The sequence below is a fragment of the Rhea americana genome, unplaced genomic scaffold, assembly GCF_003343005.1.
Source record: "Rhea americana isolate MKP2758 unplaced genomic scaffold, rheAme1 scaffold_48, whole genome shotgun sequence".
In the NCBI taxonomy this organism is placed as follows: Eukaryota; Metazoa; Chordata; class Aves; order Rheiformes; family Rheidae; genus Rhea; species Rhea americana.
Window position 1 is genome coordinate 2,771,527 of NW_028186623.1, and position 27,471 is coordinate 2,798,997.

The window sequence follows — 27,471 nt, forward strand, 5'->3', positions numbered from 1 at the left end:
CTCAGTAAGACATTATGGAAAGGATGCGCAAAAAGCCTTGGACAAGGTCCCACGCTACCAGTTATGAAGAAAGGCTGTCATCTGCAGTCGCTTTTCACTGCTTGCCACCTACACCTCCAGGGAACTCAAGGTTGCGATGGAACTCCCTGTGCCCGCCTACTGCTCCCTCTTCTCCTCCCATGCTATAGCAGTTTGCAGGTATCTGGATCTTTCAAAACACTTATTTCTCAAACAGTTAATTGGGTGTCACAAGCTCCAGTTCTCATTGGGATACACATGCTTTTCAGAAATACAGAGAGGTTTAGACATCAAAACAGGGAGGTGACAGCACTCGCCCAAGCTTGCAAAACATTTGTTCCTAGCGCCTGGGTCCTCAATTACATGGGAGAGAGAAGAAGCAGAAGTTGCCTTTAACTCACCGTCTTCTGCTCTAACTGTCCAACAGTATAAGACTTTTACTTACTTATCTGGAAACACTGAGGGCCTCACAGCTTCAGCTACCTAGCAGCTTGATCTGGCTAAAAAAATTTACTTTTCTTATAAATACAGAAGGAAAGCCACCTACTTGAGAACCCCAGGCTCTGGCAGTCTGTAAACCCCTCTATCGAACACGGGAAGAACGCAAGAAGAGACAAACACAAAACGGACAAGGTGTGGCGTTACCTTTCCTGTAGCCGTAAGCCCTGCCATGCCGTGAGCGTCTGGGTGGTATATTCCAACATCCAGAGTTTGTAGAACAGCATCATATTGAGAATGACCAACAATACCAGACTGGGAATAAAAAAAAAAAAAAAACAGACATGTCAGTTTACTATGAGCACTTTGTAACTCCATTCCCTGCCAGTCCCACTTGGGAAAACACCCAGTGCTGTAACAAGGTTTCTGGGCCCTGGACCACTCTGTACAGGAGTGAGAATTTAATCCGAGTAAGGGCCAGGTGACCAGAGCTCAAAACCTCGCCTTCTGGGAGAGCTGTGAGAGCAAGGAGCACAGAGAGACAGGGATGACAGATGGAGCAGACAGAACAGGCTAGATGGGTGGCTGTGCTGAATGCAAAGAAAGGGAGGGAAACAGGCAAATAAGGGGGTAAAAAAAGAGCGACAGTACCTGAAACAGATCCTAATGGGAGCAGGGAAGAGAAAAGACGGAGTAGCTGCAGGTTAGAAGCAGACTGACACAGAATGGGAAAAACTGGACTGAGCGGAGATAGCTCAGAGAGGGTACGGAAGATATATGGGGGAGGAGGGAGGAAAGGAACAGTGGGAAGAGTCAAGAAGGAAAAACAATATTCACGCGCCTGCAACTGTGGGTGAGAGTCAGCAAAAGCTGAGCTGTGGGAGGCTCTTGTGGTGAAGCACAGAGCGTGCTCATGTGCAGCACTGTCGATACGGAAATGCGCGTTTCAGCCTGCGTGCACCCAGCCCTTCGCTCCTGACACCGTTCCCAGAGATGGGAACACCACGGCAGGCCACGCAAGCCCGCGCTCCTACCAGACAGGTACTGTAACTGCTCCTGCCCTGCCGCCAGCCCGCACTCGCATTTCCACTCCTCCCGTCCATCAGCCGCAGTGACAGGCTCAGGCAATAGATTCCAAAATAACGTGCTTGTGCCTGTCTCTGAATCCTGCTGCTATTTTGCCTGAAGAATGGCCCACTATAAGCCAGTTCAGGCAGATGGCAACTGGCCAGAGATGTTCTGGAAATGTTAACGAAGGGTGCTCTGACCACTCTACGCTAGTAGCCTGTAAATAGAGATTGTTCTAAAGCATTTGTGCTTTCCTAGCAAAAACATCAGTTGCGTCTCAGCTGTCCAGACAGAGAAGACAGCACCAGGCTGTCTGCCCGCAAATGTCTGCCGTATGGCCCACCTGTCTCCCACAGATACCTGCACTGCTGCTACATGTGCAGTCACATCTACCCAAACGCCAGACAGCTACTGAACTGCCTTTGATGGGAAGCTTTTGATTTGCTGCTGTAAATCTATCCAGTCTTTATGGGAAAAGGAAACACAAAGGAGCTAAATTCTGAAAAGTAACATCAGTCTACAAATCTCAGCTTCTTCAGACCTCACAAAAAGACGGACGGAGCTTAACAAAAGAACGCGCAAACATCCTCTATTCCTCGAGGGTTAGCGTAAGGTTGCCATTTCCCTAAGTGCTGAAAAGAAACCCCAGCCATATCCAGATCACTCCTTCAGACTGTACTGCTTCGGAGTCCAGTTCTGCAACAGCTGCAACACTAACGCATGAAAGCTCTAGACGGCCCAAAGGGCAGAGATTTGATAAATATTGCTGGGTTTTGGGCCTAACAGTAGAGTCACAGGGATATGCGGGCTCATTTTGAGCACAGATCCAGAAAGTCCAAGACTAGCAACTGTGAAAGGTGGTGGCAGAAACAGGACTCAGTGTAAACCTAGTTCTTGCTGCCGAGCTAACATCTCGCCAATCTCTCTTGCTTCCTGTGATCTTTCCTGATAACAGCTAGCTTGTTGGCGTATGACATTGAAAGACATGGTTCACAAAATACATTGTTTAGAAGACATCAGAAAAATTAATCAAAATCTCTAAACTGCATCCCCAAAATAAAACAGCCACTCTGTGTTTGTCCAATTTCCCTTAACTGTTGACTCGCTTCTCCTTGCCTGGCTTGCCCTTTGCCTTGTGTGCCAGCTAACAACACTGCCTGTGTCCCATACAGTACAGCAGACCTCCCTTGAGGACTCCTAGGTACATGCAGGAACGTGGAGCCTGTGCTTGGTTAAAGCAAGGTCAGAACTGAGGGGAAAGCAGAGACCTTGATGAAATAAGAAGCTACTGAGCCAAATCAGTGGCTGGTTTAGGTCTGCAAGAGTTGTGATCAAGCCAGACAAAACATTTGGTGGGGCATTTGGGAGAAATTTTAACTCATTCTTTTCTGCATCTCATTGCTTGCCTGTCCTCGACAAAGTTTGGGAACAGAGCGGAACAAGAGAGAGAACAGACTGGCACAGGGGAGCACAGAATGCCAAAGACACAAAAGAGGCCCAAAGAAAGATGGACTGTGAAGGGAGAGCAGAAAAGATCACTTACACGCAACTGATAACAAGGAGCAGCCTGGAGACACTCTGCAGGTGGAAACCGCTGGGGCTCTCCTCAGGGATGTGCCGTGTCTGAGTGGAACCTGAGGAGATGCACTTAGGCAGTGAAAGGCCATCCGATGGGCACGGCAAATCTCCACCCACCCCTTCATCTCATTCAAACACATGCATCAGCTGCTCTAGAAAACTCTGATCCCTCTCTCCCATTAACCCTCCCTGCAACACAGCTATGGCTTGTCTCCAGAGGTGCCCAGTTCTCCACCCTAACCCTGAGGTGTCTGCACGTTTCTGACCTGCCACATGCTTGATTCGATGTGCAACCTCCTCATCTGTGGGGGTGGTGACAGGACTCAGCACCTCCTCCAGGTGTGGCACCCGCAGGTGGGCATGGGCGCGTTTCCTCCGCCGCACAGTCGACTGCTTGCTCACTTTCTCTTTGGGGGATTGTCTGTGGACCTCGGCCAAGTACGTGCTCTCGGTTTTGGTCAGTTCACTCTCTGCAAAGAAAGGAAGAAGAGCTTTAATAGGAGGGGCACCATCCTTGCATACTGACATCAACTTAGAGCCCTCTAATGGCACAGCTGCTTGGTGGAGCACCAGCTGAACCAAAGCATCCTGGCATGGGCAGGCGCTGGCTGTGCCAGACAAAGATAACCCTGCATAGACCCGACTGTCTGTACTCATGCCAGAAAGCAGGGTCTGTGTAATTCCAGCAAGTGCTACCAACCACTGTGATAATAACCTTAGCTTGGCCCCAGCTGAAAGCCACCCTGAGAGCTGACCCCGTGAAGGCTGGCAAGCAGATACCACACTGTTTGCTGCTTGCTTACAGAGAAGCGTGCACAGACTTCAGGGTGCCACTGTTTGTGGGACATTACCGCAGCTCCAGTCATTGCCAGTCTTCTTACCCAAATGACGGAAATAATCTTCTAGGCCACTCCAGAAATTTTTCTCGATGAAGGATTTCACCAGCCCCCAAGGCTGTTTCCTGTAACGTAACTCTGTGGAAACCCTATGTGAAGGAGGGAAAGTCACACTGAATTTTGCTTCCAGGAGGTGATATCAATTCACAAGCCTTTGTCCATGTAAATATGCAAAATAATTATGCACATTGTTACTTCTGGAATGGTCTTTGCCCTTCGTGTTTCTGGGTCGGAAGCATTGCATGAAACGTCCTTCTAAAGACAGCAGCAGGAAGGCCTTAAGGGAGCCTCACCAGAGAGGACACCCAAGACCTTTGGCCAAGTGGCAGAGAGGCAGATTACTAATCCAAGTCAAATGCAAACGCCCATAGCTCTGCCTGGTACCAAGCTCTTCTGCTGTCCCCCACAAATGCTTCTCTCCAGAGAGACAGTCTCTGGAGCTACGTCCCATTGCCTACTGCATTTTGTTTACTGTGCATGCCAATTGACTCTGCAAGCCACTGCTTCAAAGAAGGGGGCAAGAAAAGTCTGTAAATCTTGCTCCTTATCCAACTGCCACTCCTCTGAAGCTGTTTATTGTTTGCTCGAGGTCACCACACTAGATGGCTGCCTCTCCCGCAGCAGGAGGGTTCTGACAAGAATGAAAAAATAAGGTTAAGTTCTCCCCAACCCCTTCTGACACACCAAGCTGCAGAATTCCCACCCCAGTTCCCAGAGGTGACTTCTGTCAGCAAGGCTCTTTGCCCCACAAGAAGTGTACCTGAGTCGGCTTTTGTTTCTGGCAACACGGGTCAACGTGTAGCGGTTAATAGTGTAGAAATAATCGTGGTAGGGAACGTCGTGAGTTAGCACCTCTGCATCTATGACATAGCATTCGCTTTCTTGGCTGGCTTTGTACATTGTCTGCATAAAAGACAGCATGCAAGGCAATCATTAGTCTGGTTAGAACGAGGCTGCGGTAGATAGGCATCTTCACTACCACTTTACAAAAACAGTTCCACCACAAATAAGAGACCATGCACATGCCTGAGCTCCATCTCTACAATTTTTCAATAAATCAGCTCATCTTTTCTGATAGGCATATTCAAGAAAACCAAAAGTTCCTCTCAGGTGTTTCCCAATGGCATATTTCAAAATGGGCAAACATTCCAGCAGCTCAACCTCCAGCATTTTTTTTATTATTAGTTACTAGTTACATACACTGCCACATGAGTACCAATTCTTCAGGGCCTCTGCAAGTGAGCAACGTTACTTCTCACTAAACCGATCAGTGGCTCATAAGAGAGCAATCTGATCTAATACCAGAGACTGCCCTGCTTTGAGCAGAGGTTGGACCGGATGACCTCCTGAAATCCCTTCTATCTTAAATTTTATTCTGTGATTCTAAATATCAGAAAACCTGTCACTCATCTTTTTTAAGTGCTTCCGATCTTTCTGACTTTGCCCTAAAACAAATCTCTCGAGGGGGCAGACACAGTAACTGCAGACTCATACGTGGAAGTATGGCTCTCCTTACAGACTCCTTCCACTTAACTCTGCAGCAAGGACACCGCAAAGCGTGTCTCTGTGGCTGACCCCATATTCAGGATCAAAAAGCTCATGTCCCTGCTTGCCTCAGAGTGCACTACTTCCCTCTAACTGTCGCTCTCCTATTCTGTCTCTATCTTCCCTGCACACAATCTTTGCTTCAGCACAGTTTCCTTCCATCCTTACTTGTGGGTACACATTGCTGCTGAGATCCTCTTCTGTCATGTATTACCTAGCCACTCCACCTTTTCTTGACTTCCTCTTACTATTCCTCCCAAGCTAACTCAAGCCTTACCTGCAGCCCCTAGCACACACAGCCAGCCTGGCTCTTGTAGAGCATTGCACCTCCCATTTTTCACCTGTTAAAACAGGTCATCTGATTCTCCTCACCAGTAAAAAGACTGGACATCACTATGAAAAGCTGTGGGAAGGACTAGCTGACAGTATCTGACCTTCTTGCCAGTCCTGCTAATGAACAGCATGTTTCACTGACCACAGCTCAAGACCACCCGTACAGGCAACAAGCATGGTTATTAGAATACACTGCTTGTTTGCAAATTGATCTGCTTTTGATGGAAATTTTATGGTCTCTTCCTTGCCATGCAATCCAGTGTGCGTAGAAGACTAGCTATTCACATCTGCAGTGATACTGGGTAGCAAGTTAATGCAAGAAAAAGGTATAAAGGAGAATGTATAGGGAGAACGAAAACATGCAAAGCCGCAAGCCTGAGCCATGAAAATACACGTCAGATCTGTTTCTACAAAGCATTATGTCCCTGCTGCCCTTTCACATACCTGTGTCTCAGTGACAGTGGCAGTTTTAGGGGCCAGAGGGTTGGTGAGGGTGATAGTGTACAGGATCACTCTGGTCTGATTGCCATTTTCTTCCTTCTTCCAGGGATGAAAGATAATATCTGGGAGAAAAAACATAAAAAACAAACAAAAAAAAAAACAATACTCCATTAAAGTAACTGGAGAGGGGTCTCAGGTCAGTTCCCTGGGGAAAGCATAATCACACAACCAAGTTCAAGAGAGTATTTCCTGCTCCCTGCGGAGCCTGGCAGCAGTAGCAGTAGAGCCAGATCCAGTGCTAAAGAAAGGTCTCCTGTCCTAAATGCTCTCACGGCAGGGACGAGGCGTATCAGCACAACAGAGGGACACAACCGCTGGTATTGTACCACTCCCAAGATTAGGTGGAGACATCTGTGCCTGGGGCTGTCAATCGGACAGTTAACATATGATTTCTTATTTTCTCCGGGGGCTTTGCCTCGACCTTTCAGAGTCCCACAAGTCTGCTACTCAGAGGGACAGGCAGAGCAGCTGTAGAAAGAGCCTCATTGTAGCAAGGCTTCAGATTTAGAAGTGCCTGAGGAATAAGAAGTCTAGGAAATACTTTCGCCTCTTTCAATGTATGAGGAGGGGGAGAGGCTGGAGGTCTCTCTTTTTGCAAACTGAGAGTGACAGGGAAATGGAAGACCTCAGTACGCTGAGGAACACTCTCTTTGTAGAGTCATCAATTGCACAGTCTGTCCCAGTGTATGAAGCGGATTTTTCTACAGACTGGTAAGCCTTCAATGAACTGGTCTTAGGTGATGTTAGAGGGAAAGAAAGAAAAAAAGAGGGAGGAAAAAGAGAAGGAGAAAAAGAGAAAAAGAAAGACACAAAGAAAGAGAGAAAAGGGGAAGGGGGGGAGAAAAAAAAAGAAAAGAAAAAAGAAATAAGAGCCTGGCTCTTCTACAACCTTAGATCTAGCTTTTACAAAATATAGCAAATATAGTTTAGGTAGCCAAACAAGGCTTGTTCTAACTGCTTTTAATTACTGATAAAAGCTATCCCAAGATTTTCTCAGAATATTACCCAAACCCTTTATCTTCAAAGTTGCATCTCCAGGAATGTACTCAAGAACCACACGCAGAGACCTTCCTTTTGTGCAAGTCTTTGCTCCTGTGCCCATCATCAGTCACTGGGCTTCAACCTATGCAGCTCACCAGAAAACCGGCGCTGTTCCATGAAGTCCCTCTGGAACTGGGAGTCCGTGAAGAGCAAGTCATATAGTTTGTCCACGCTGAAGTTGAACACTTCATTCACATACTGACGGCCATTCAGATCCTCGTAAAAGGCCTGGACTTCCCCTGTGAGGAAACAGGCCCGCAAAGCCCAACCATGATCCTGTTCTTTTAGACTTTAGTTAGTTTTACTTTGACCTCAGTGAAGACAGGACCCAAAGGAGGTGGTTCTACCCTTTTCCTCCACTGATCCCAAGGCAAGAGTTACAACACCAGAAGGGGTGATTAACCACATGGCGTTATTTCAGCGACATTCTTCCAGCCACCTCCCACACATTTGCTTTCTGCAGCCCAGAATGGGAGTTATTTGTGCCTTCTGAAGTCGTAGGGCTCAGAAAAGGGGTTCGGAAATTGCTACCCCAGTCCTTCACTGGAAAGGACAGTAGAAGGCTGAACACAACGCTGACAAAGTGGCCCTTCCCCACATACCTTCATCATGGGTCTCCGATGAGTCACTGAGCTCAGTGGGAATGTCTTCGTTGTCATTGAAGTCCAAGGAAGGGGAGTTCACGGGGGCAATGATCTCTATCTTCTCTCCCATGATATTTGCAATGGCCAGGTCTTTCTCCACAGGAGACTCTACCACTGCCTCCTCCTCCTCAGGTAGCACTCCATCAAACTGCAGCAAGGACAGAGCAAAATGAGGGCACAATCAGCACCTGGAAAGTGGTGGTTACCTCTGTAAACTGTTTAAATCTGTGGGACAATTTTCATAGCTTTGAATGTTTGTGTGGCTTCAACACACTGAAAAGTTGGCTAACAGAGGTAGGATGGGTTACCCCATGCTCTTTGTAAAACACAGGGATGTATTAAATCACCTCCTCTTGAAGAACCACACGCAGTTCAAGTTTGTGATGTACACCAGTTTTTGTTCTTTCTTTCAAATGCACACACATAATGACAGAAAGAACATGAACAATACTATTTTTTCTCCCTGAACAAGTGTAGGAAAATCTGAATTCAGGTTAAATTTAAATAGGTCTGCTCTGGCGTGATACTATGAAGGCACACAGCGTTTCCTAGAGGATAAGTGAAGGAAGGGAAAAAAAAATACAGCCCTTCTTCAAAGCCCTACTTCTTTTACTCTGAAACTACAGACGGGAAGATGCCCTTGCTGCTGAAAGTCTCAATTCACTGGCTTTTCAGACAGGCAAGTTTTGCTCATTTTTGCTCAAGTGCGTGCCCACAGACATCAGTGACTCAAGGACCGCGGTCAGCTGCAGTGGCAGAGGACACTGACACTTACCGAGGCAGGTGCTTCACTGCTTCCTGTAGATGTCAACGTGCTGGCAGTGACAGATTTCTTTGGCAGCTGAGGGCTGGCTTCTGGCTTGGCCTCCATGCTGCTTTTTGAGGAGCTGTCATTGACTTCATTCTCTTCCACGGGGATTTCTTCACAGTAGCTGAGACCCCACAGAGAACACAGGTTTTTATGTTTACACCTCTCAGTGCAGCTACAGCTGGACATGTGGTGCAAGTAAGACAGTTGTTACGCAGTTGGCAATCTGACTGGAAGCAGAAATGGCTCAGTGCAGGGGATATCAAGCCCAAACTTCTCAGGTGTTTACACGAAGAACTGACAAACATCAGCACTTCCTGACCTGTGAGTGGGGTGGTGGGTGGGACATTTTGGTATTTGTCAGGAACGAACAGAATTGATCATTTAGCTTGGTGAGGAAAGAAGCAGCCATTTCAGTTCCTACTGACATCCATGAGGAAATGTTATGCTTTAACAGATATGCTTTTTCAGATATTGCACTTTTAAGGACAAATACTTGGCCAGAACCCAGAATCTCTCACAGGGAAGAAATCAGTAGCATCAGAGCTCTTGCCTTCTCCAGGCCAACTTTCTTCATCGCAACCAGATTTTGTTCCTGCTCACTCACCCCATTGTGTTGAAGTCATCGTCAGGAGGCACATAGTCTTCATCATCACTGGTCAGACCCAACTCATTCCCGTAACACTGGTGGACAAAGTGCCAAAGCTCCTTCGGACAGAGAGGCTAAGGGGGAGAACAGAGAAGAGCATGTGTTTTCACCTGAGAATCCTAAAAGCTAATGAATTCACTTCACTTCACATCTACACTGGGTCTTACACTTCCAAGTACTAATTTGGTATTGACTAAATAATTTTCATATTTGACTTAGGCAACAGGTCATGGCAGTGAACAGCACTAAGGACTGTGATGCCTTTTTCCCCAGCCCCAACCAGTTCCCCACTCTCAGGAGTATAAAGTTTCTTGCCCTGAAAGCAGAAGTGAAAGATTCTGACACAACCCCTCACAGGAGGTCAGAGGCGGACTGCGTGCTATGGGGAGGGCGGCCCAGGTCCATGCTGGTAGGGGTTGCGGGCACAGGTGTTCTTACACGCTTGTGTCAGGTGGACTTAGGAAGCGCCCTGATCAAGGATAACAGGCACTTCGGCCAAGCAAGATTTTACTGTCAGCTCAGGTTCCGCCCTAAAATCCAACTTGGTTATTTTTCTGTGCCATAATCTCACGTTATTCAAAACACCTTCAGAAAGCCAACACGAGGCTACATCCAGAGCAGCACAAGAAATGAGGGCTTCTGCATGTTTAATAAGCTCTTGCAGAACTCTGATGCTGTATTTGTGATAATGTGAGCAATAATTCTGCATTTGCTAGGAAAGTGATCTCTCCTCCATACAAGTTCTTCTCCTCTCCTCTGCTGTATCTCCAACTATACCAAACTCCAAAGCCTTAGGAGTTTTCTTCCTCGAGCTTGTTTAAATTAAAACTGCCTTAAGTTTTATTCACAGTTTAAACTATCTGAAACAGCAGCAAAAAGAGAGAAAAGTTTCCTGCTGCAGTTCAAAACCAAGAAGAGTTTATCTCACTGGGTATTACTGTGAAAAGCATGCATCTATCTCCAGTTAGAAAGAAAAAATGAATTATCAAGATGACTCTTTAGGACTGCAGATCAGTTGATCACCATATGACTGCATCCTGGAGCACCTACGAAATGGGGCTGGAGAACTCGTGACTTAAATCTGTGGCACTGGGATGAAAAGGGCTGTTTTTTTACTCATGAGAAATTTATGACCAATGACAAAAATTTCTTCATAATCAGGGGAAACAAATCTAGTGAACTTTTTCAGAGTTGGCTGGAACTTCTTCCTGCAGTTACTGTATGTGATAAACTAGGGAAATTTTAATCTAGCTCCTAATAGTGCAGCACTGTCAAAGTAAAATCAAAGGCATGGAAAATCTCAAATGAGAAACCTATCCAGAAGAGTATCTTCCTCTGTTTCACCTTCTTCACATACACATTCTATTTAATTCACATGTTTTATCAGGAAAACAGGGTCAGGTTCCTTCTTTCTCCCCCCCTCTCTCCTGCCAGTCTTGGACCCTAGATTTGGGAAGGGAGCTCTTCAAGCATTTCCTGCCTATACTGCTCCAAATCTCAGTTCCCATTTGCTTTGACCTTGAATCCAAGGGCACTGAATTCTGTTATGAACTTCACAAGGCTGATTAAATTACAGCATATGGTAGCAATACAAGCCACCCAATGCAAAGTGATCCTTTTGCATACTAAGTATTGCCCTGATTTAAGGATGGGGCATTCTGGTGCTTGATTACTTAATCCTTCAGGTATGGTACGAACTCAAGCTCAGAACATCTCAAAATGCCCTGTAAGATCGGTTCATGAGTCCCACTCCTGCAGCGAGCCAGAAATATTGAGTGGACTGCGGAACCGCTACTCAGATCAGACGCAAGATACACGGGGCCTCTGGCATAGCAGTGCACATCCCTGCCTTATTTTAGAATTCAACCTACTGAGCTCTTACCAGCGCACACTGCACCTGCCATCCCTCTCAGATGTTTTGGGGGATGCCCTGAACACACATTCGTGTCCTGTCCTATCTTGAACTCTAACCTTTTGAAGCACAAACTTGCTAAGAGCTCTGCTTGTGGAGTCAGCTACTAGCGCCACAGTTTTTTACTGCCTTCTGGCCTGTTTCACTTGAATTAAGTATCTCACAAAAACTCCTTCCTGTGACAGACGCTTCCACACCTCAGCAGGGGCACACAGACACATGTGCAAGACATATTTCCACAAAAAGGGAATTCCATGCAAAAAGAGACAATTGCACCTGCAGTTGTGCACTCGCTTTGCTTAAAAACATGTGTGCTTACTGTCTCTACATCTTTCTTCATACGTAAATTAGACGGCAGTATTATGCTTCTGCATCAGTTCACCACTTCCCTGCCGTCCCATCCCAACACTGAGGTGCTGTTCTCTGTACCTTGTCAAGGAGGGCATTCTGCCAGAGTCTGAACATCATCATGTACGTCCTGTCTCGGGCCCCAAAGGAAGTAAAAAAGTGCTGAATGGGAAGAGGTGGAGAGAAAAATCAGTTCAGAAAGGGCCCAAAAAAGGGGAGAGGAAGAGAGACAAGTCTGTTTGGATCACTTTCCAGTCGCAGCTCACAGAAGGACTGAGCAAGCCAAGCAGCACAGCTGCTCAGTTCTTGGGCACAGACCGAAGGGGAGAGCTGAGTGCCTCTCACCCGAGGGAGTGAGTCTGAGCACAGGAACAGCTCAGTGAGCTGCGTGCTATTGCATAGCTCAGATCTACCTGCCCCACACCCCACATACGAGCTACATATGTTTCAGATTCAGCTCAAGCCTGAGGTCTGCAGAAGCTCTACACCTCCCTTTTTTCCCTTAGTGCTTCCCTCCAGCCCCCAGGCACCACAAGCAAGGAGTCTGGAACCATCCCTCAGAGGGAGCTTAACATGCTTAATACTCCCCTGCCCCTGAAACCCATGAAGTGTGGCCCCAGAGATGGAGGATTCAAGGATGTACCTTTTCAGTGTCAGTGCAAACTTGGATGGCATTAGGAATGAGCCGTGCTGTTTTTTCCTTGGTCATTGAGCAGATATCCTTCAAGCGGACTGTCAGCTACAGTCACAGCCGTGCAGAAAAGGGAAGGGAGAAAATGAAAGCAGGTAGAGACACTGATGAGAAAGGCAATGGAGAGAGTGCTTTTAAGGCTGTCAGCAAACATGCTGACATAAAACATATGCTCAGTGGGACAGTCAGAGAGCCTCACCAGTGTCTCCCAGCGGAAGATGTTGCTGTAAAAGCAGATCCAGTTTTCGGAGAGGTAGAGGCGGCCCTGCAGGAGAATGTCTCTTTGAAGCGCACATGAGTAATCTGTGGGTAGAGAACATGACAATTAAGGAGCACCAAAAACAGACAGGACAGCCTAAGGGTGAGGATAAGCAGCAGCACCAAGAGAAGAAACAACCTGACAGAACCCTGCCGAAAGTCAAAGGAAGAGCTGGAAGGTGCTGTGCCACAATTGCTGCTCTGTCCACTAAGATAGGATTCCTCCCAAGGACACATCACAGGCAATCTGTCTTACTGAGCGACTATCTCGCTTTACTAGCACGACATTCTCAAGCATCCTACAAAATATTTCCACATTTTAAGCCGTGTTTTCCTTTTCACCTTCTGGTGCCACTGTTCATCTCTCTCCCAGTTTAAGCATCCTAAACAGTTTGTGTTTCTCTTCTAGTACGTGCATCTTTCAACGGCATGAGACATGGAATGAGATCACCAGTTACATAAGATAAAAGAACAGATGCAGTGCCGTAGGCAATCACTAGTCCGTTGCATGGCCAAAGCCTAAATGGATATGGGAAGGACAGACGTGTGTGAGTAGGGAGCCCGGAGCATACACAAACGGGTTAGAAAAGGGGAAGCTCCATGGCACGTGTGTTGAGACGTGCCATCCTAACCTGATGAGAAAAGAGCTCAAGCTCTGACAAACTCTCTGGTTTCGGGAAAGCATGCTCCTCTAATCATGAGGAGACAAAGCTGCAGGTGACGCAAATCAGCATTGCTCTCCTGAAGCCATATGAATGAAACCCATTAGAAATGGCAATGAGGGGGATTGACTCTCCACAGGAAAGAGATGCCGGGCTAGTTCCTTTGGTGACAATCTCTTTGAAGAGAAAAAAGCTGTGTGTCCTGGTGCTGGATTTCCTCCCAGACGATGGGCTGGTGCAACAGACTGCAGCACGAAGGGGCTGTCCTTACCTACGATGAGGCGCTCTGTGTCAGGAAGCTGTTTGAAGAGTTTCCTGAAATCTTCATTCCGTTGTTTGTATGTTGGACTCAACACCTGCAAATAACAGAGTGCCTGTTAAAGAGAGGGGCAGGCATGAGTATAGAGAAATGGAGTGCGAAAACAGGAACACCTTGGTAAGGAGGAAAGGGATCAGATGCACTTACAAAGCATGAGGCCAGGAGCTCCCATCACACCAGACATATGGATGGGAGGATTTGGGATTTAGCGCATTAAGTGAGAGGAAGAGGAGAACCTGACTCGTAAGGAAAGAGCAAGAACAGAGTGGAAGGGCTTTGCCTTTGTCTGCTAGGCAGCAATATGGAATTATGTGGAAGCTATGGCTGTAGGAGAAATCTCATTTCCTGCAATTCTACACCACACAAGGTATGACACACGCTCTGTTTGCAATTCATCAGTGAGCTACCAATCCCCAGCACTCCCAAGAACAGTGTAGCAGCCCCAGGAAAAGGGCGTTTTAGTACAGCTACAATCCTGCCAGGGAAGCCTGCATGATCACTGTCACCAAGAGCTCAGGAATTCTGCAGTCACCCCTTTTCCTGTCCCCATCGGGCGCTGCACCTGGCAGCCAGCGAACCCACAGCTACTCGCCGGTATAGCGGGGACACTTCTGTGGGGCTCCAAAGAGGTTCTCAGAGGGACTTGACCACGTTTTGCATTTATTATGCAGACGCTTGGCCTCAGGGAAGTCAGTCAAAGAAAACTTGTGCTGTTGGCTGCACGGCAATCAGGAGCTGGCTCCTCTGGTGTTTACTAAACTTTAACATGACTCTGTCTCTGGAGCTACAGTTCCAGCCAAAGACTGCCTCCTACACACCATGCACATGCTGACAGCTGCTCAGAATAGCCAGAACATCCCTTGGAGGTGGAGCTGACTGAAATAGAGGCAGGTGCAAATACCGGAGGCCCGTATCTCTCATTTAATCTATCAACTTTCTCCCTCAAATGTAAGGATGGTGAAGCAACCCTGGGTACAACCTCTTCCCTGTCTCCCTCTCCTCTCTTTACAATCATTTCCCACCTCTTCCAGCTGTGCAATACAAATCTCCCAATGCAGAATTGTGGACAAGGCCCTGAAAAATGAATGTGATTACAGGGGGCACCTTCTGTTTGAGAAGTGGTGTTGGTGGGGTCACAGGAATGGAGGGGATGTGAAGATTATTCAGCATTAGCCTTACAATATTTTCAAATGCTGTCAAACGGAAGAAGGAAACACAGAACCGCCTCCCCCCATACACACATACAAAAAGCATTCCCTCTTTCTTGCACCACTACAATGAACTAGAAACACTCTCCCTTGAAGTCTGGCTGCACTCCATGATCCACATTTTAATATGATTTACTAGTAAATTAGTATTTTTTAATTGCTCAGCACTTTAGACACTTGCTCCATTCTTGTGGGCCCAAAGGAATGTATCTCACTTCTCAGTTAAATATGCAAAACAGTAGATGAAAGAAATATATTTTTACTCACTCAACTTCTAGCCTGAATATTGGGTTAGAGATCTTGGTCAGAGATGGTCTCCAGCAAGAGCCCAAGCCCAGTATTTCCTGGGGCAGGCACAGAGGATGGGAAAGGAGGGAGGACTAGAGATTACAATCAGATCTGAGCTTTGGGTTCAAAGCCTTACAGCAACCAGACCTAGCAGCACAGTTTCCATGTGGAGGGATGCTCCTTGCCCTTCCCCACATCAGAGATGTCCTGACCTATCCAAAACCTGGATCCTATCTGACACTTCCAGTTTAGCACCAGAACTTCTGTTATAGAGACAAACAGCTCAGTTTAGAGACACTCACTGCCGGAATTTCATCTGATCCGTGGCTGACATATTCCTGGGATCCGTCGACCAGCCCCTCCAGGTCCCAAAGCAGACACGGGAATTCTTGATGCAGTACAGGATCCCAGAGAGCCCCGCACTCCAGCAAGGAATCCATGGCGTTCCCTCCGCACTTGCACAGCTCCCCGTGTTCTCAGTCAAACTCTACTTTTCCTGTTCCTGCTGTCACTGTTTCTTGTTCAGATTCAAAGCCAAAAGACATAGAGGAGCCTGGCAGGAGTATATGTGCCTTCACCTACTTTCCTGCTCACATTCAGGTCGTCTGCCCTAACAGGCTCTGTTGATCTGAGAGAGGATTCACCCTCCAGAGGACTTTGAAGAAGCGGCTCATTAGAGGAAGCGTGCTGACGAGCAACCTTTGCACTCTTCTGCTCCAGTCTCACCAGCTTCTGGCTGAAGGTATCCCCTAAAGGAGCACTGCAAAAGTGCTGGTGCCCTGAGCAGTCCAAAGCAGGTCTGTGTAAGGCATCTGTAACTCCCGACCCAGGCCCGATGTCCAGGACTGCGAGAGCAAGTAACCTAAATCGTTCCGACAGGCAGCACCCACTGGACTAGCTGTAATTCACAGATCTAGCTGCCGTCTCCAGGACTCAACAGGACGGTAAATAGCTCGAGACTTCAGCTATCTTTTCCTCTTTTAAACCAGACAAGTAGTGATTCTTACTCCTTCAGTGCCTGCCTCCGGCTCTCCTCTCTAGTCCCTCTCTCTCAAAGGCGGCTTTGGTCTTTGTTAATGTTTCTCATGGAAGGAGCGGGTGGGGAGATACCAAAATGACTCGCACATGCTTTAAGTTACTGTAGCTGGCTAACTCTGTCGGCCAATGCCCTGCAGTAACCCAGGCTCAGCCCTGCCTCCCAGCAGATGTTTCCTGTAATGGAAAGTTGTTGGACAGAGAACGTGTTGGGGGAAGCGCGAGGGGGGGCTGCAGTAAGCAGAGACCAGTCTAAAGAATACAGCAATGATGAAATCAGCCAAGCGAGACCCAAATAGCTGGAGTTCTCAGGGGCTCTGCAAGTCCTGTGTGCATCTCTGAGCCCTGAAAAGTACGGGTCTTAATAGGTTTCATTCATGAGTCAGGCTGCTTTGGAAAGGAGGGGCAAAAGCTTCCTCTGGGCTCCAGCATATGAACTCCCTGCGGGTTTCAGGAAGATTGCTTGGAGGTCTGGAATGCCCTGACGGTGCCCAAACTCTCCAGCCCTCTCTGCTCAAGTACAGAAATGCACAGGGAAAAGCCCACACCATACCACCAGTGCTGCTGAGCCGTGATGCTGAGCCTGCACAAAGTGGTTGTAAGCATAAGCATATAAAGAAAAACCCCAATTCCTCCTAACAGAGAGGCACACAGATATCTCCAAAACAAAACAAACAAACAAGAACTCTGCAAAGTCACTGTTTCATTCCAGGACCAGTGACTGCAAGATGCTCTCTAATGGCAAGATGAGACCAGCTCACTCTCCCCTCTTCTCTTCCTTCAGGGGCTCCACAAAAGCACTGCTGACGCGGGGCAGCTCACAGGTATCTCTGCTAGCACTGTTAGATGGAAAGCAGTATATCCATCTGCCAGCAAGAAGAGGGGAGAACAAACACAATGTCTGTAACCCATGGTATTCACTGCAGTCCCTGCTCGACAGCAGAAGGGCAAGGTATTGGCATCACGGACAAGCGCACAGCACTGGGACTGTTCACTGAACAGGCCTCTCTGCTGGAACTGCTTATGGAACTACTTCCAAAAAAACCGCCAGGATCTGTGTCTACCCACCCACGGGCCTCCCTTCACAGAGCACGAATGGCACACGTGACAGGGAGGACTAACCAGAGGTGGTGACAGTAAACATTAACTCTACTGCAAACAGAGAGAGACAGGACCGAATGGCACTGGGAAGGGTGGAGAGCAGATGCTCAGTGGGAGAAAAGGGGAGAAAAGGGTGGCTCTCTCATGGCAAAGTCTCACTGGTTTGGGCTGTTAATACACTAACAGATCCTCTGACAAGAAGGCTAAAGCAACTGCTGCTGGGGGATGGGACAGGACGACCCGGGAACAGAGAAAGGCATAGTCTAGTACAGCATGCACCCCAGAGAACAGCAGGGAGGAGATGGCAAGAGGTAGGGAGAAGAGGAGGAAGGAAAAACCGCCTCTCCGATTTCATGAATGATGACCTTACTCCTAACTCTTTAGGGAAAATTTATGTTTTTTCCAGAGAGAACACTGAAAAGCACAGAACATATCCCCCTGCTTGGGTGGGAGAGTTTAGACCTGCGCTGACAGAGGGCTGCGATGCTCATCAGTGCCAGCAGAGAACCTGGCAACCTGTCCCACAGCAGAACTTGCTTTTTTTTCCCCCCAAGCAGAAATGGCAGAGGGAGAGGCTTCAAAGAAACTACTGGCAATTTGGAGTGGAAAGCAGATTTGAATTCAGCATCACCTGAGCTTGCACCAAAAGCCATTCTAGTGTAGTACTTCTGGGCAGCAGGAACAACGCCAGGCCTCGTAAGCCATATGGGAAGAATCTGAAAGGAACTGCCTGTAAAGAAAACCCGTAGGACAGTGAGTTTGCATTGCTGCCAAAAGAATTTGACAAAATGGTTGCCAAAACTTAAAGCTGGCTCCACTGATTTACAGGGAAAACTGCTGTTCATTCAACACCTTACTAACTCCTCAGTGGGCCTGGCTGCTGAGTCAGGCGCAGGCTGCCACCCGTTGGAAAGCTGTTTTGGATATTTTCTCTAAAAAGATGAATAGCTTATCTCTCACAGACTTTAGAAGGAATATTTTACTCTTTCCAACAGCTGGCATTTCTCCTCCTTTCTAGTATCTGTGAGATCTCCAGTAGGGTACTGCAACGGAAAAAAGACACCACATTAAGGCCAGCAAAGCCTATTTCATACAGCATTTGGTCTTTAATATTGTTTCTAAGAAGCTGCTAGCTCTGTGTGAAGGTTCTCCCAAAGTTTGGCCCTTCACAGCATCACAACCTGCCATGGATTCTCAACCACCTCTATCTCCTGATGTGCTTGCTTCTGTTGCGGCTGTCCCGGAGCCAGGGCTCTCTCCTTTACACAGCTACCTATTTGCATACGGCCAGAGTTGTTCTTGAGACTTTCACCACTGCAAGCCAGGCCAAAATTGGCTCAGAAGTTCACAAGTTACAGAGGATACACACAGACTGCACAGACCCAGTATTACTATGTTCACTGAGCGTTACTTTCCCACCCACTCTACAAAGGTGTGAACAGTGACACACCGTGCACAGCTCCAGTGCTACAGCCGGAGAGCACCTCCTCTGCTGCACACCTGCGACGGGAGGGAAAGCACGCTGCTTCGAGTGAGGCGAAGCCAGAAGCTGACTGTTCAGTTTTGTGAATGGCTCAGCAGAGGCCTACACGAAACGACCCCCTGGAGCCGTCAGCAGGAAAGCTCCCGGGCGTGCACAGCGTTCGGTTGCAGAACGGCAGACGCGGGGCTTCAGCCAGGGCTTTGTCCCGCTCAGCGTGATCTGCAGTGCGATCCCCAGCGCAGGCTCTGCTCTCCCAAAGCCAAGCGGGTAGAACTGTGCTGCTGACAATCTTTTCTGCAGACGTCTTACAAATAGAGCAAATGTTTCTACTAGTATTTAAGAACACCAGAGAGTGCAAATTAGTGTCCTCTGTTATTTTTTTTTTGCACTAGTCACCAGATAAGACATGCACAAATTCTTCACCTCTCTAAGCACATCAGGTCTGTGGAACAAGCCCCACCTGTGTTTCAGTAAACAAAACTACAGAGACAACTTGGTTTTGAGCTCCACTCTTTCCTAAAAGGTAAATAATAATTCAACATGCCATCACTCAGGCCCAAAGTAGACACACTCCAACTGCATCCTGATGCCTAAAGCATGGCTGACCGGCAAACTGAGTTTTAGTCCGGCAGAGTAACGGTTCTTCCAGGCCAGAGTCTCCTTGCCTGCTGCTCCTCCCCAAAGGCACAACAAACACCTCAGAGGGCTTTTCCTTTCTGCTGCTAGTGGATGCCGCCAACCCAGTGATGTGCGCTCTTCTGCCACGAGGACACAAACCCAAAGCAGGCTCCATAAGGTTGAGCACCTTTGTTCTCAAACTGGAGTTCTTTTCTAAATCTCACAGGGCACCTGCCATCCCCAGTCTGTACTCTTCCTCTGGAGGGCAAAGAAGAAAAGGTACCAAGACCAAGAAAGCAAAGGTCTCCTGCCAAACCATATCATGACCTCGGTTCACTCCCTTTCTCCCACTTGTCAATCTGCCAGGGACAACAATCCCAAAACGCATCAGTAGGATCAAAAGGAGAACACACAAGGAAAGAGAAGTAAGTTGCAAACATCTTGAGGAAAAAGTAGCAAAAAAGGAATCCTGAAGAGAGAAAGGGAAAGGTTCCAACTGGCAAAGAGGGACACAGCTACAAGGAAAAAAAGACCAGTTAAAAGCAGCAGGCTGAAGTTATCGTCTTAGAAAACTGGCCTTCTGACCACTGATGCTCTGGGGAGTTGGGAGGATTGTGTGCTCTCCAGGCAAGGACTATCTTTTTGGTTTGTGTTTGTACAGTATGTGGCACCTGGGGTTGCCAAAGTGACACACACCAACAACGTGGTGCATTTGCTCTGAGCATACAGAAGCTTAAGAAAAATCAGTGCGAGGGGAAGCTAAATTGCAAGACTTCATGGGGGTGGGGGGGTAACCTCCCCCAATTCATTTCTGGAGCTGTTCTCAGTGCCAGAAGGAATAGGGTAATCCAAATGGCCCAAGTGTCACAAATATTCTGGCTGGAAGGGGTTGGCAAAGAGGGGAAACTATCTCAAGGAGATCTACAAGTGCATTTTTGACAATGATAATACTGCCAAGTAGGACTCACTGCCTTCCTGGAGATTGTGGCCCATTCCTATTTCCACATCGCTGCTTTTATCCGGCTAGAATGCCTCTAGAAACTAGAACACGCTTTTTGTTTTGGTTTGGTTGGGTTTTAAGGAAAATAATTAGGGGTGGGGAAAACCACAAAGAATGCAGCCAGTGCTTACTCTCCGGATGTACTGTCTCTCATGCTGAAAATACATGGAGGAAAAACAAGAGAACAGAAAGATAAGATAGAGAGGACATGAAAACACAGGAGACCCACAGAAGCAGACCACAGCCAAGCATCATGCAGCAGGGTACGGATCTCAGCAGCTGCAGTCAGAAGCAACTCTTGTCTAAAAGTAAAGCTCGCCTCTAGCATTGGCCATGGACTTCACATTTTTGCTGTAATCTGTTTGTTCACCTGCCTGGTCAGGCATGTGTATCTACCCAAACCGCCTTATTCCCCAGTTCCTTTAACTGCCACTTCTCCACCAGTTTGGTCTGCTGTGGTTTACGCTTTATTCCTATTCTTACTGCCTCATGCTTCTGACGCCTGAACTGGTTATCCAAACTGGCTCTTCTCCAGCGACAGAAGGGGTTTTGCGCTGATGCCACAGCAAGGAGGACGGCTGTTTTCTGTTCACACTGTTACCGCCCCTCCTCTCCAGTGCTCTTACACTCTCTCCTCTTGTCGAGGGAGGCCAGTCCACTTCCCATCCACAGTTCAAAGAATCCCTACATCAACTAAAGCACATTTAACACCTGAAATAATCCTCAGAGGAGATTTCCTCCCAAAGGCACGGCAGACGTGCACAGGTTAATAATTACTAATGCAGGGAAAGGTGCACAGTGAATGAGGAAAACATACCTCCTCCTCCACTTGGTAACAAAGAAAGAGCCGGCTCTGTCAGCAGACCTCTGGGACAGGTCTATCCTGTGATCCAGGCACACAATTCCAGACACACCTGAGCTAATGTTAATGCTGATAGCCATGGATCTGCAGCATCAGGGCTTCAGCTACCTGATACACATACTCCACGTGAGTCAAACCCAAACTCCAGCGCTTGACTGGACAGAAATGTCCCGCTCTCTCCACAAACAACCGACACTTCTGAAAGGTGGGCCAAGAACAGCTAACGTGGTAGCACTGATCCAGAAAGGATTCAGTCATCCATCTGGCATGGAGTATCCTTTGAAACAATTGTTGAATGAAAAAGGCTAGTGCCCAGCCACGTACAGGTCAAATCAGGCCCTGATGCAGCTATTGCTTTTGCTCAATAAACTTCAATTGAGGCTAGTGCGATTACAGCAAGCAAATGATTCCGCCTTCCACGCCTTCATCAAACCCGACCACAGCAGGTCAGCTAAAATCATGGCTTCTGCTGTCTTAGGCTGCAGGAAGATAGGAACTGCTGTTGAGCACAGAACGGCTGCTGCAGCTGCCTACAAAGTCACTGCATTGCTCCTATCTACTTCAAAGCACTTGAGAGGTGGAGGTTCAACTGTGCAAAGGTGACACTACCGGATTGTGGAGATTTGCTAACCAGCAGCTTTGTGCCTAAAACACTGCCACTCTCATGCTTGCAGAGCAAAAAATAAGATATAAGATCAAGGCAGAAGCACAAGATGGCTTGTGTTTCTGTGAGGTCAACAGAAAATAATTCCTCTCTCACCCCAAACCACCCTGAGAGATGCAAAGGGTTTGCATGGTGGCAGCTCTGGCACCACATCAAGACAAACTCTGCTGGGAAACTGGGAAGTACAGGATGCGGAGATCATCAGAAGTGTGACAGAAAAGACAGAGCTTTTGCTCCCTATCTCTGGCATCCTTCCCATTAGGATGTCAGCCCTCCTTTGCCAGTTCTGAGCCATTTCCAACTCCTCTTTTTGGAAATGGTCAGTATGCCCCCGTGCCACTGCAAAGCCCCTTTGCACCTTCTCCCTCCCAAGTACCCAACCCGTATTCGCCAAGGGACAAGAGAAACTGGAGTACTTACATTATACCAACTCTGGCTTTTCTGTAAGGACAAAATAAAAGAGAAGCATTAGTTAGCACAGAGATCTTAGGATCAAAAAGAAAGGTGGACAGAGAAACTAAGTCCAATCTGGTTTGTATAATTAATCGAAAGTGGGATTAAACAGAAGGTTTCAGTGGATTTCACAGAGTGGTCTGACACGGTTATTCCCAGTTATAGGAACAAAGAAGAAATCCAAGAGCATGAGTCTATTATAGGAAACGGTTCAGGCTAATGTGTGCACGTCCACACAGACGCACGCACACACGAACATGCGCGCATGCTGCAATCACTCTGGCAGAACAGCAGCGCCTGCTAGCAACAGAGAAGCTAATCATTCGTCAGCCATTTCTTTTAGAAGCTTCATTTTTCCACATATCTGCTGGCTAGGTTATAAAAATCACACTGTGGTCTAAAGACCCCGTAATAAATAAGCCTTCAAAGAACTAGGAGGAGCCAGGGACACAATTTTACTCACAATAGCCATCAGGCAAAACTTTCAATGGCATTTTAAATTTTAAAAGGGACACACACACAGACAGGAAAATTGCTGATGAAAATTGCTAGAACAGCTGAGCAGCCTCCCCCCGCCTTTTTTTTTTTTTTTTTTGCAAAACTTCAGTGCATAGCATTTTGCATCATCTGTGCATGTGATTTTTTGGGGGTGGGGGGTGGTCCTCATTACGGCATTTCAGACAGTTTGAGAGGCTAGGCCACATATCACATCAGAGCGTGCAGAAAACCTAGCTCAGCTTGGAAAGCCACACTTGGCAGTTTTCAGCTGCAGGTGAGATTTATCTGCACAGAGAGAGAGGACGAAACAAGCTTCACACTCCCGCACCAAGGGAGCCTTTCCAACATCAGGACCCCGAGCAGAACTGCAAGGGTATTTTAGAGAAGTCAGAAAGCACGGGCATCCCCCACTTTCAGGCACATCTACCTCAGGGCAATGAGGCTTGGGGCACTGTAGCCTTTCAGCGTTAACAGTGACCAGCTGCAGGCAGGTATTTCCAGGCACTTTATGTGTCAGCCCGGCCCCGCTTCCGACCAGCGGCAGCACGTGTCCTCCACCCCGGGGGAGTCACTCTAATGGACAAGGACAGAAACAGCGTTTTACTACATTTCTTTCTTTGATGTCACCTTGCTTCTGACCTAGGACCCAGAGTATTTTTCACAGTATTATATCCAGTCTGGAAAATGAGGGAAAACATAAAGGGAAAGTAATTGCCAAGTGTTCATGAGATTGTGTTGGACCAGACATTATGAAGATGACATGTGGTTGCTGACACTGTTTGCTCTTTCTCTTCCTAGACCTCAGTGCCTTCAGTTTCTACACTCACACATGCCACTTCAACAGGCAGTTTTACTGGTGCCTGTGCTCTCACTCACAGAGCCGACATTTCTCAAGAATCCCCTTGCACCCTTGGCCATTTCTGCCAGTTGGAAAAGCATCTTGTTTTACTGCACTGGTTTCCAGTGACTACACCCACAGTAATAAGGTACATGCCACAATCCAAAACACAAAAGCTACATGTTTCAAAGAACGCCACCCCTAAAGCTTTCCCACAAATCCTGGGGACAGGACATGAACTGACAACCTGAACACACAGAATGGCTCACAACTAACCAGAGGAGTTTTCTCTTGCTAGCCACATTTCTCCCTGGTTGGCCATATGCTGCACTAAGCAATCGAGGGTATGTGCACTGCTTCAAGGGGGGTATGGTCAAAGTCATTCTTCTCTCCAAGGAGGGCACGGAAAAAGGCCTTATGCAATTCAGGCTACACTTAAAAAAACCAAAACAAACAAAAAACAAAACAACAACAACAAAAAAAAAAAAAACACAGGGGAATTAAGTGTAATCCCTGCACACACTACCTTGTGCTCAGGAGCACAGGGTCTAAGATAGAGCAATTTTCCTGCAGATTTGTTTTGCCATCTGTCTGAATGAACGAGCAAAAGGCATTACTTAGAAATTCCTGGGGAAAAAATCCATAATTAACTAAAAGTGGCAGAGAGAAAACAGAAACACTGCTGGCACTGTGACTTCAAAAGCAGGTTGCACATGTTGTGGTGTCAGCACACTGCAAAGGGTTTTTGTTCCCCTCTGCTGCATTAATTACAGTAACCCACAGCTGATTTCCCCAAACCCTGGCTCCTCTGGGGCTTTTTTTCCCTTTTCCACAGAGCTGTGCTGATAGCCTCCCTGACTTGAGTACACACTCCTGCCATTTTTTTGTCAGTGGATGTTTCCTTTGCTCTTCTCCATCTCACAACTACTCCACTGAAATGTTTATTCTACGAGTGAGAATAATTTCCCTGTGCACTATTTACCATCTTTACCGCCAGCGGAAGTTACAAAAACAGAGCAACATCTTGCTGAAATGATCCAAAGCTCACCTTTTGCCTCCACCAAGTGCTCTGAACTTTAGGAGAACCCTCTCTCTTGAGCCTGCTGTACTACCAGCAGGTAGAACATACTACAAAAAGCCCAAAGTGAAGGGAGACCAAGCCTCAGTGTAAATCTAACCTTCTGCCTCTATCTTCAGATAGTTTCTTGGGGGGATAGTTGGTTGTTTTAACTCACTCAGGGTCAGGATAGAGGGGGATGGGAACCGTGAAAACCAAGAGATGGTACAATGGAGGGAAGAAAGAAAGGAAAAGGAAAAAGATATTCTTACTTTGAGCAGGTTAAGTCTGTCATACTGGAAAAAGAAACCATAAGCATTAGAACTGAAAAGAGAAAAGTAAGTAAGTAACAGAGGAATGGAGTTGTACACAGAAGTGGAAAAGATGTCACTGATTTGCAGAGACGATACTGCAGGGGCAGACAACAGAATTCATAGTTACACAGTGGCGCTAACTTGCAAAAACTTCTCTTAGGACACCCTGAGGAAGGAGAGAAACGGGGTGTGTGTGTGGGGGGGGAGGGGGTCACAGAGGCTTCAAATAATACAGAGCTGCCTCTACCTCTTCATACGGTAATGACCACAGATTTGCATGCACTGCTTTGGAAGATTACAGCTTTCCAGTGCGGATGGGAAGCCGTGGATCACATTGTACATGAAATGCTGCCTGGTAGCTTGATGCCAACAGAAGTTTCACCTTCTAGCATTACTGGGAGCAGGATCGTAACTCACTCCTCTGTACTACTGCTTCCAGGGCAATGGAAACACTGCCAAGTGAATCACATGTCCCATGGTCAAGGCAGACCCTTACTCTTAATCCAAGTACCTCTAAGATCTAAGCTGTTCATCTGGCTTCTGAACCCCCATGGCCAAGAAACTCAAAGAAATTGGTGGAAATGGATCCAAAACAACTAGAATCTCACTATCTACCTAAAGAGGGATTTTACCACACAATGGGAAGGGTAAAAGCAAAGACAGAGGCAAACTTTTCTCTTAATTGCAAAGTGAAAGGATGAGATGCAACAGTCATAAGCTGCAGTAAGGGAAATTCTGTCTGGATAGAAGGAAAAAACCTGTTCACAACAGGAGCGGTTAAGCACTGGAGGAGGGGCTCAGTGAGGCTGTGCAATCTCCAGCCTTGGAGATTTTCAAATTGTGTCTGGAAAAGACTCTGAGCAACCTAATCTTTTGGCATTAGCCTTGCTTAGAGAGCAGGAGGTTGGACTGGAGACCTTCAAGGATCCCTTCAAACCTAAACTGTCCTAAAGTACATCAAAATTCGTGTTTTCTCCCAACCTGATATAGGTCTTTTTTATCCTCAGCATTCATAACTAGCTATAGACAGAGGGAAGATTCTGAAGGATTTACAATGGAGAGGAAAATACTTTTACCCCATGGGCAAGAGCAGAAAAGTTAAAAATACAGAATCCATTTTTAGCTGCAAGCAGAAAACTTTGTTCCTGAGTTCAGAAAGCTGTTTCAGAAGCAGCTTTGTTAGCCACTAAGAGCCTAAGGCTGATGCAGGCCCATAGGTGGTTCAGTGAATGGCAGCCTGGTGGAAAGCATGGAAAAGTAAGCTCCAGATACAATTTCCTACACACGTAACCCAGTGCTTAAACACTCCCGGTGAAGCGCTCCCTCTGATGGCAACACTGCAGTATGACAATTAACACAACAGACAAAAGAGGGCAAGGGACTTCAAGCAGAACTGTCAGCAACTGTACAAACACAGCATCAAACTCATGGGCTCAAGCTGTTCTCTTTCATCAGCGAGACAGGTTGGGAAATCACATCATTATTTTATTCTTGCAGAAGGGGGTGAGGAGATGAGGAGAGGAGAAGAGGCTGAGAAAGGAGATTTTAAAAGCTTTGCCTTTCAGTTCTTTGTTTGTAATCTCTCCATCCTGAACAGACACCATCTGTGTTGGGGGGGGGATCTGGGGGCCTATGGGCCTCAGATATCTCACCTGGGCCACGGAAAGCCACGCTGCGGCGTGCCCACCCTGCGCCCCGGCCCCAGGGAGCGGAGCAGGGGCTCGGGCTCGCAGCCTTCGGAGGACGTGCCTGCGGCTCCCCTCTCCGTACACCTGGCTTCCTCTCAAGTTCGCTTTGCTCTTACTTTGCTGATTATTTTAAAGTACTCTTTCTCTCAAAAAAGCAAGCGGCTGGCTGCAAGCACAGCATATTACTACCACGAACACGCTTAACACATACATCTCTCCACCAATGCTCTTCCCACCAGCCCTTCTGCTAACAAATCTCTCTGTATCTTAGGCAAAGCGTTCCTGGCCTACCGCAGCCCAGCCGTGACTTGTCCTGACCCACACGCCTCCACTCACCGGCAGTCCTTTCAGGACTCCACACCTGCATTTTCCTGAGAACCTGCTTCACACCTCACCTGAGACATTAGTCCCACTATCCTCATTCGTAGCATCCAGACAACAGTTACCATGCGCAAAAGACAACCTGTCTAAAAAAAGGCATCAGCGAGTTTCCAGCAGATACCAGGAATCATGCAAGGCAAGGATGGCTACAAGGAGTGTTATGACCAAGGAGGAACGGTAAACCAGTACTGTAAACGTCTCTGCTTACCAGGAACTTCCCAGAATTTAATCCAAGGCATCCACTGGGGAAAGGCCAGGACATGGATTCAGTGGA

General features: G+C 47.3%; 1 protein-coding gene across 7 annotated transcripts in view; it reads right to left on the bottom strand.

Moving 5' to 3' along the window:
- Nucleotides 1–27,471, bottom strand: part of GRAMD1B (GRAM domain containing 1B) — a 68,165-nt gene that overhangs the window by 10,314 nt on the left and 30,380 nt on the right. For 3 of the 7 annotated variants that reach the window (XM_085316805.1, XM_085316804.1, XM_085316806.1), the window contains exons 3-18: nt 22,389–22,409; nt 17,973–18,071; nt 13,662–13,746; nt 12,670–12,773; nt 12,423–12,518; nt 11,861–11,941; nt 9,478–9,593; nt 8,838–8,994; nt 8,021–8,210; nt 7,514–7,657; nt 6,321–6,439; nt 4,759–4,901; nt 3,984–4,087; nt 3,369–3,572; nt 3,068–3,158; nt 664–771 (exon numbers count right to left, since the gene is read on the bottom strand). In XM_085316805.1, the coding sequence (XP_085172931.1) occupies nt 664–771; nt 3,068–3,158; nt 3,369–3,572; nt 3,984–4,087; nt 4,759–4,901; nt 6,321–6,439; nt 7,514–7,657; nt 8,021–8,210; nt 8,838–8,994; nt 9,478–9,593; nt 11,861–11,941; nt 12,423–12,518; nt 12,670–12,773; nt 13,662–13,746; nt 17,973–18,071; nt 22,389–22,409 (1,862 nt within the window). Of the gene's footprint in view, nt 1–663; nt 772–3,067; nt 3,159–3,368; nt 3,573–3,983; nt 4,088–4,758; nt 4,902–6,320; nt 6,440–7,513; nt 7,658–8,020; nt 8,211–8,837; nt 8,995–9,477; nt 9,594–11,860; nt 11,942–12,422; nt 12,519–12,669; nt 12,774–13,661; nt 13,765–15,507; nt 16,330–17,972; nt 18,072–22,388; nt 22,410–27,471 lie in introns of those variants that run through there. The other 4 variants (XM_085316808.1, XM_085316807.1, XM_085316810.1 and 1 more) reach the window with 4 other exon arrangements.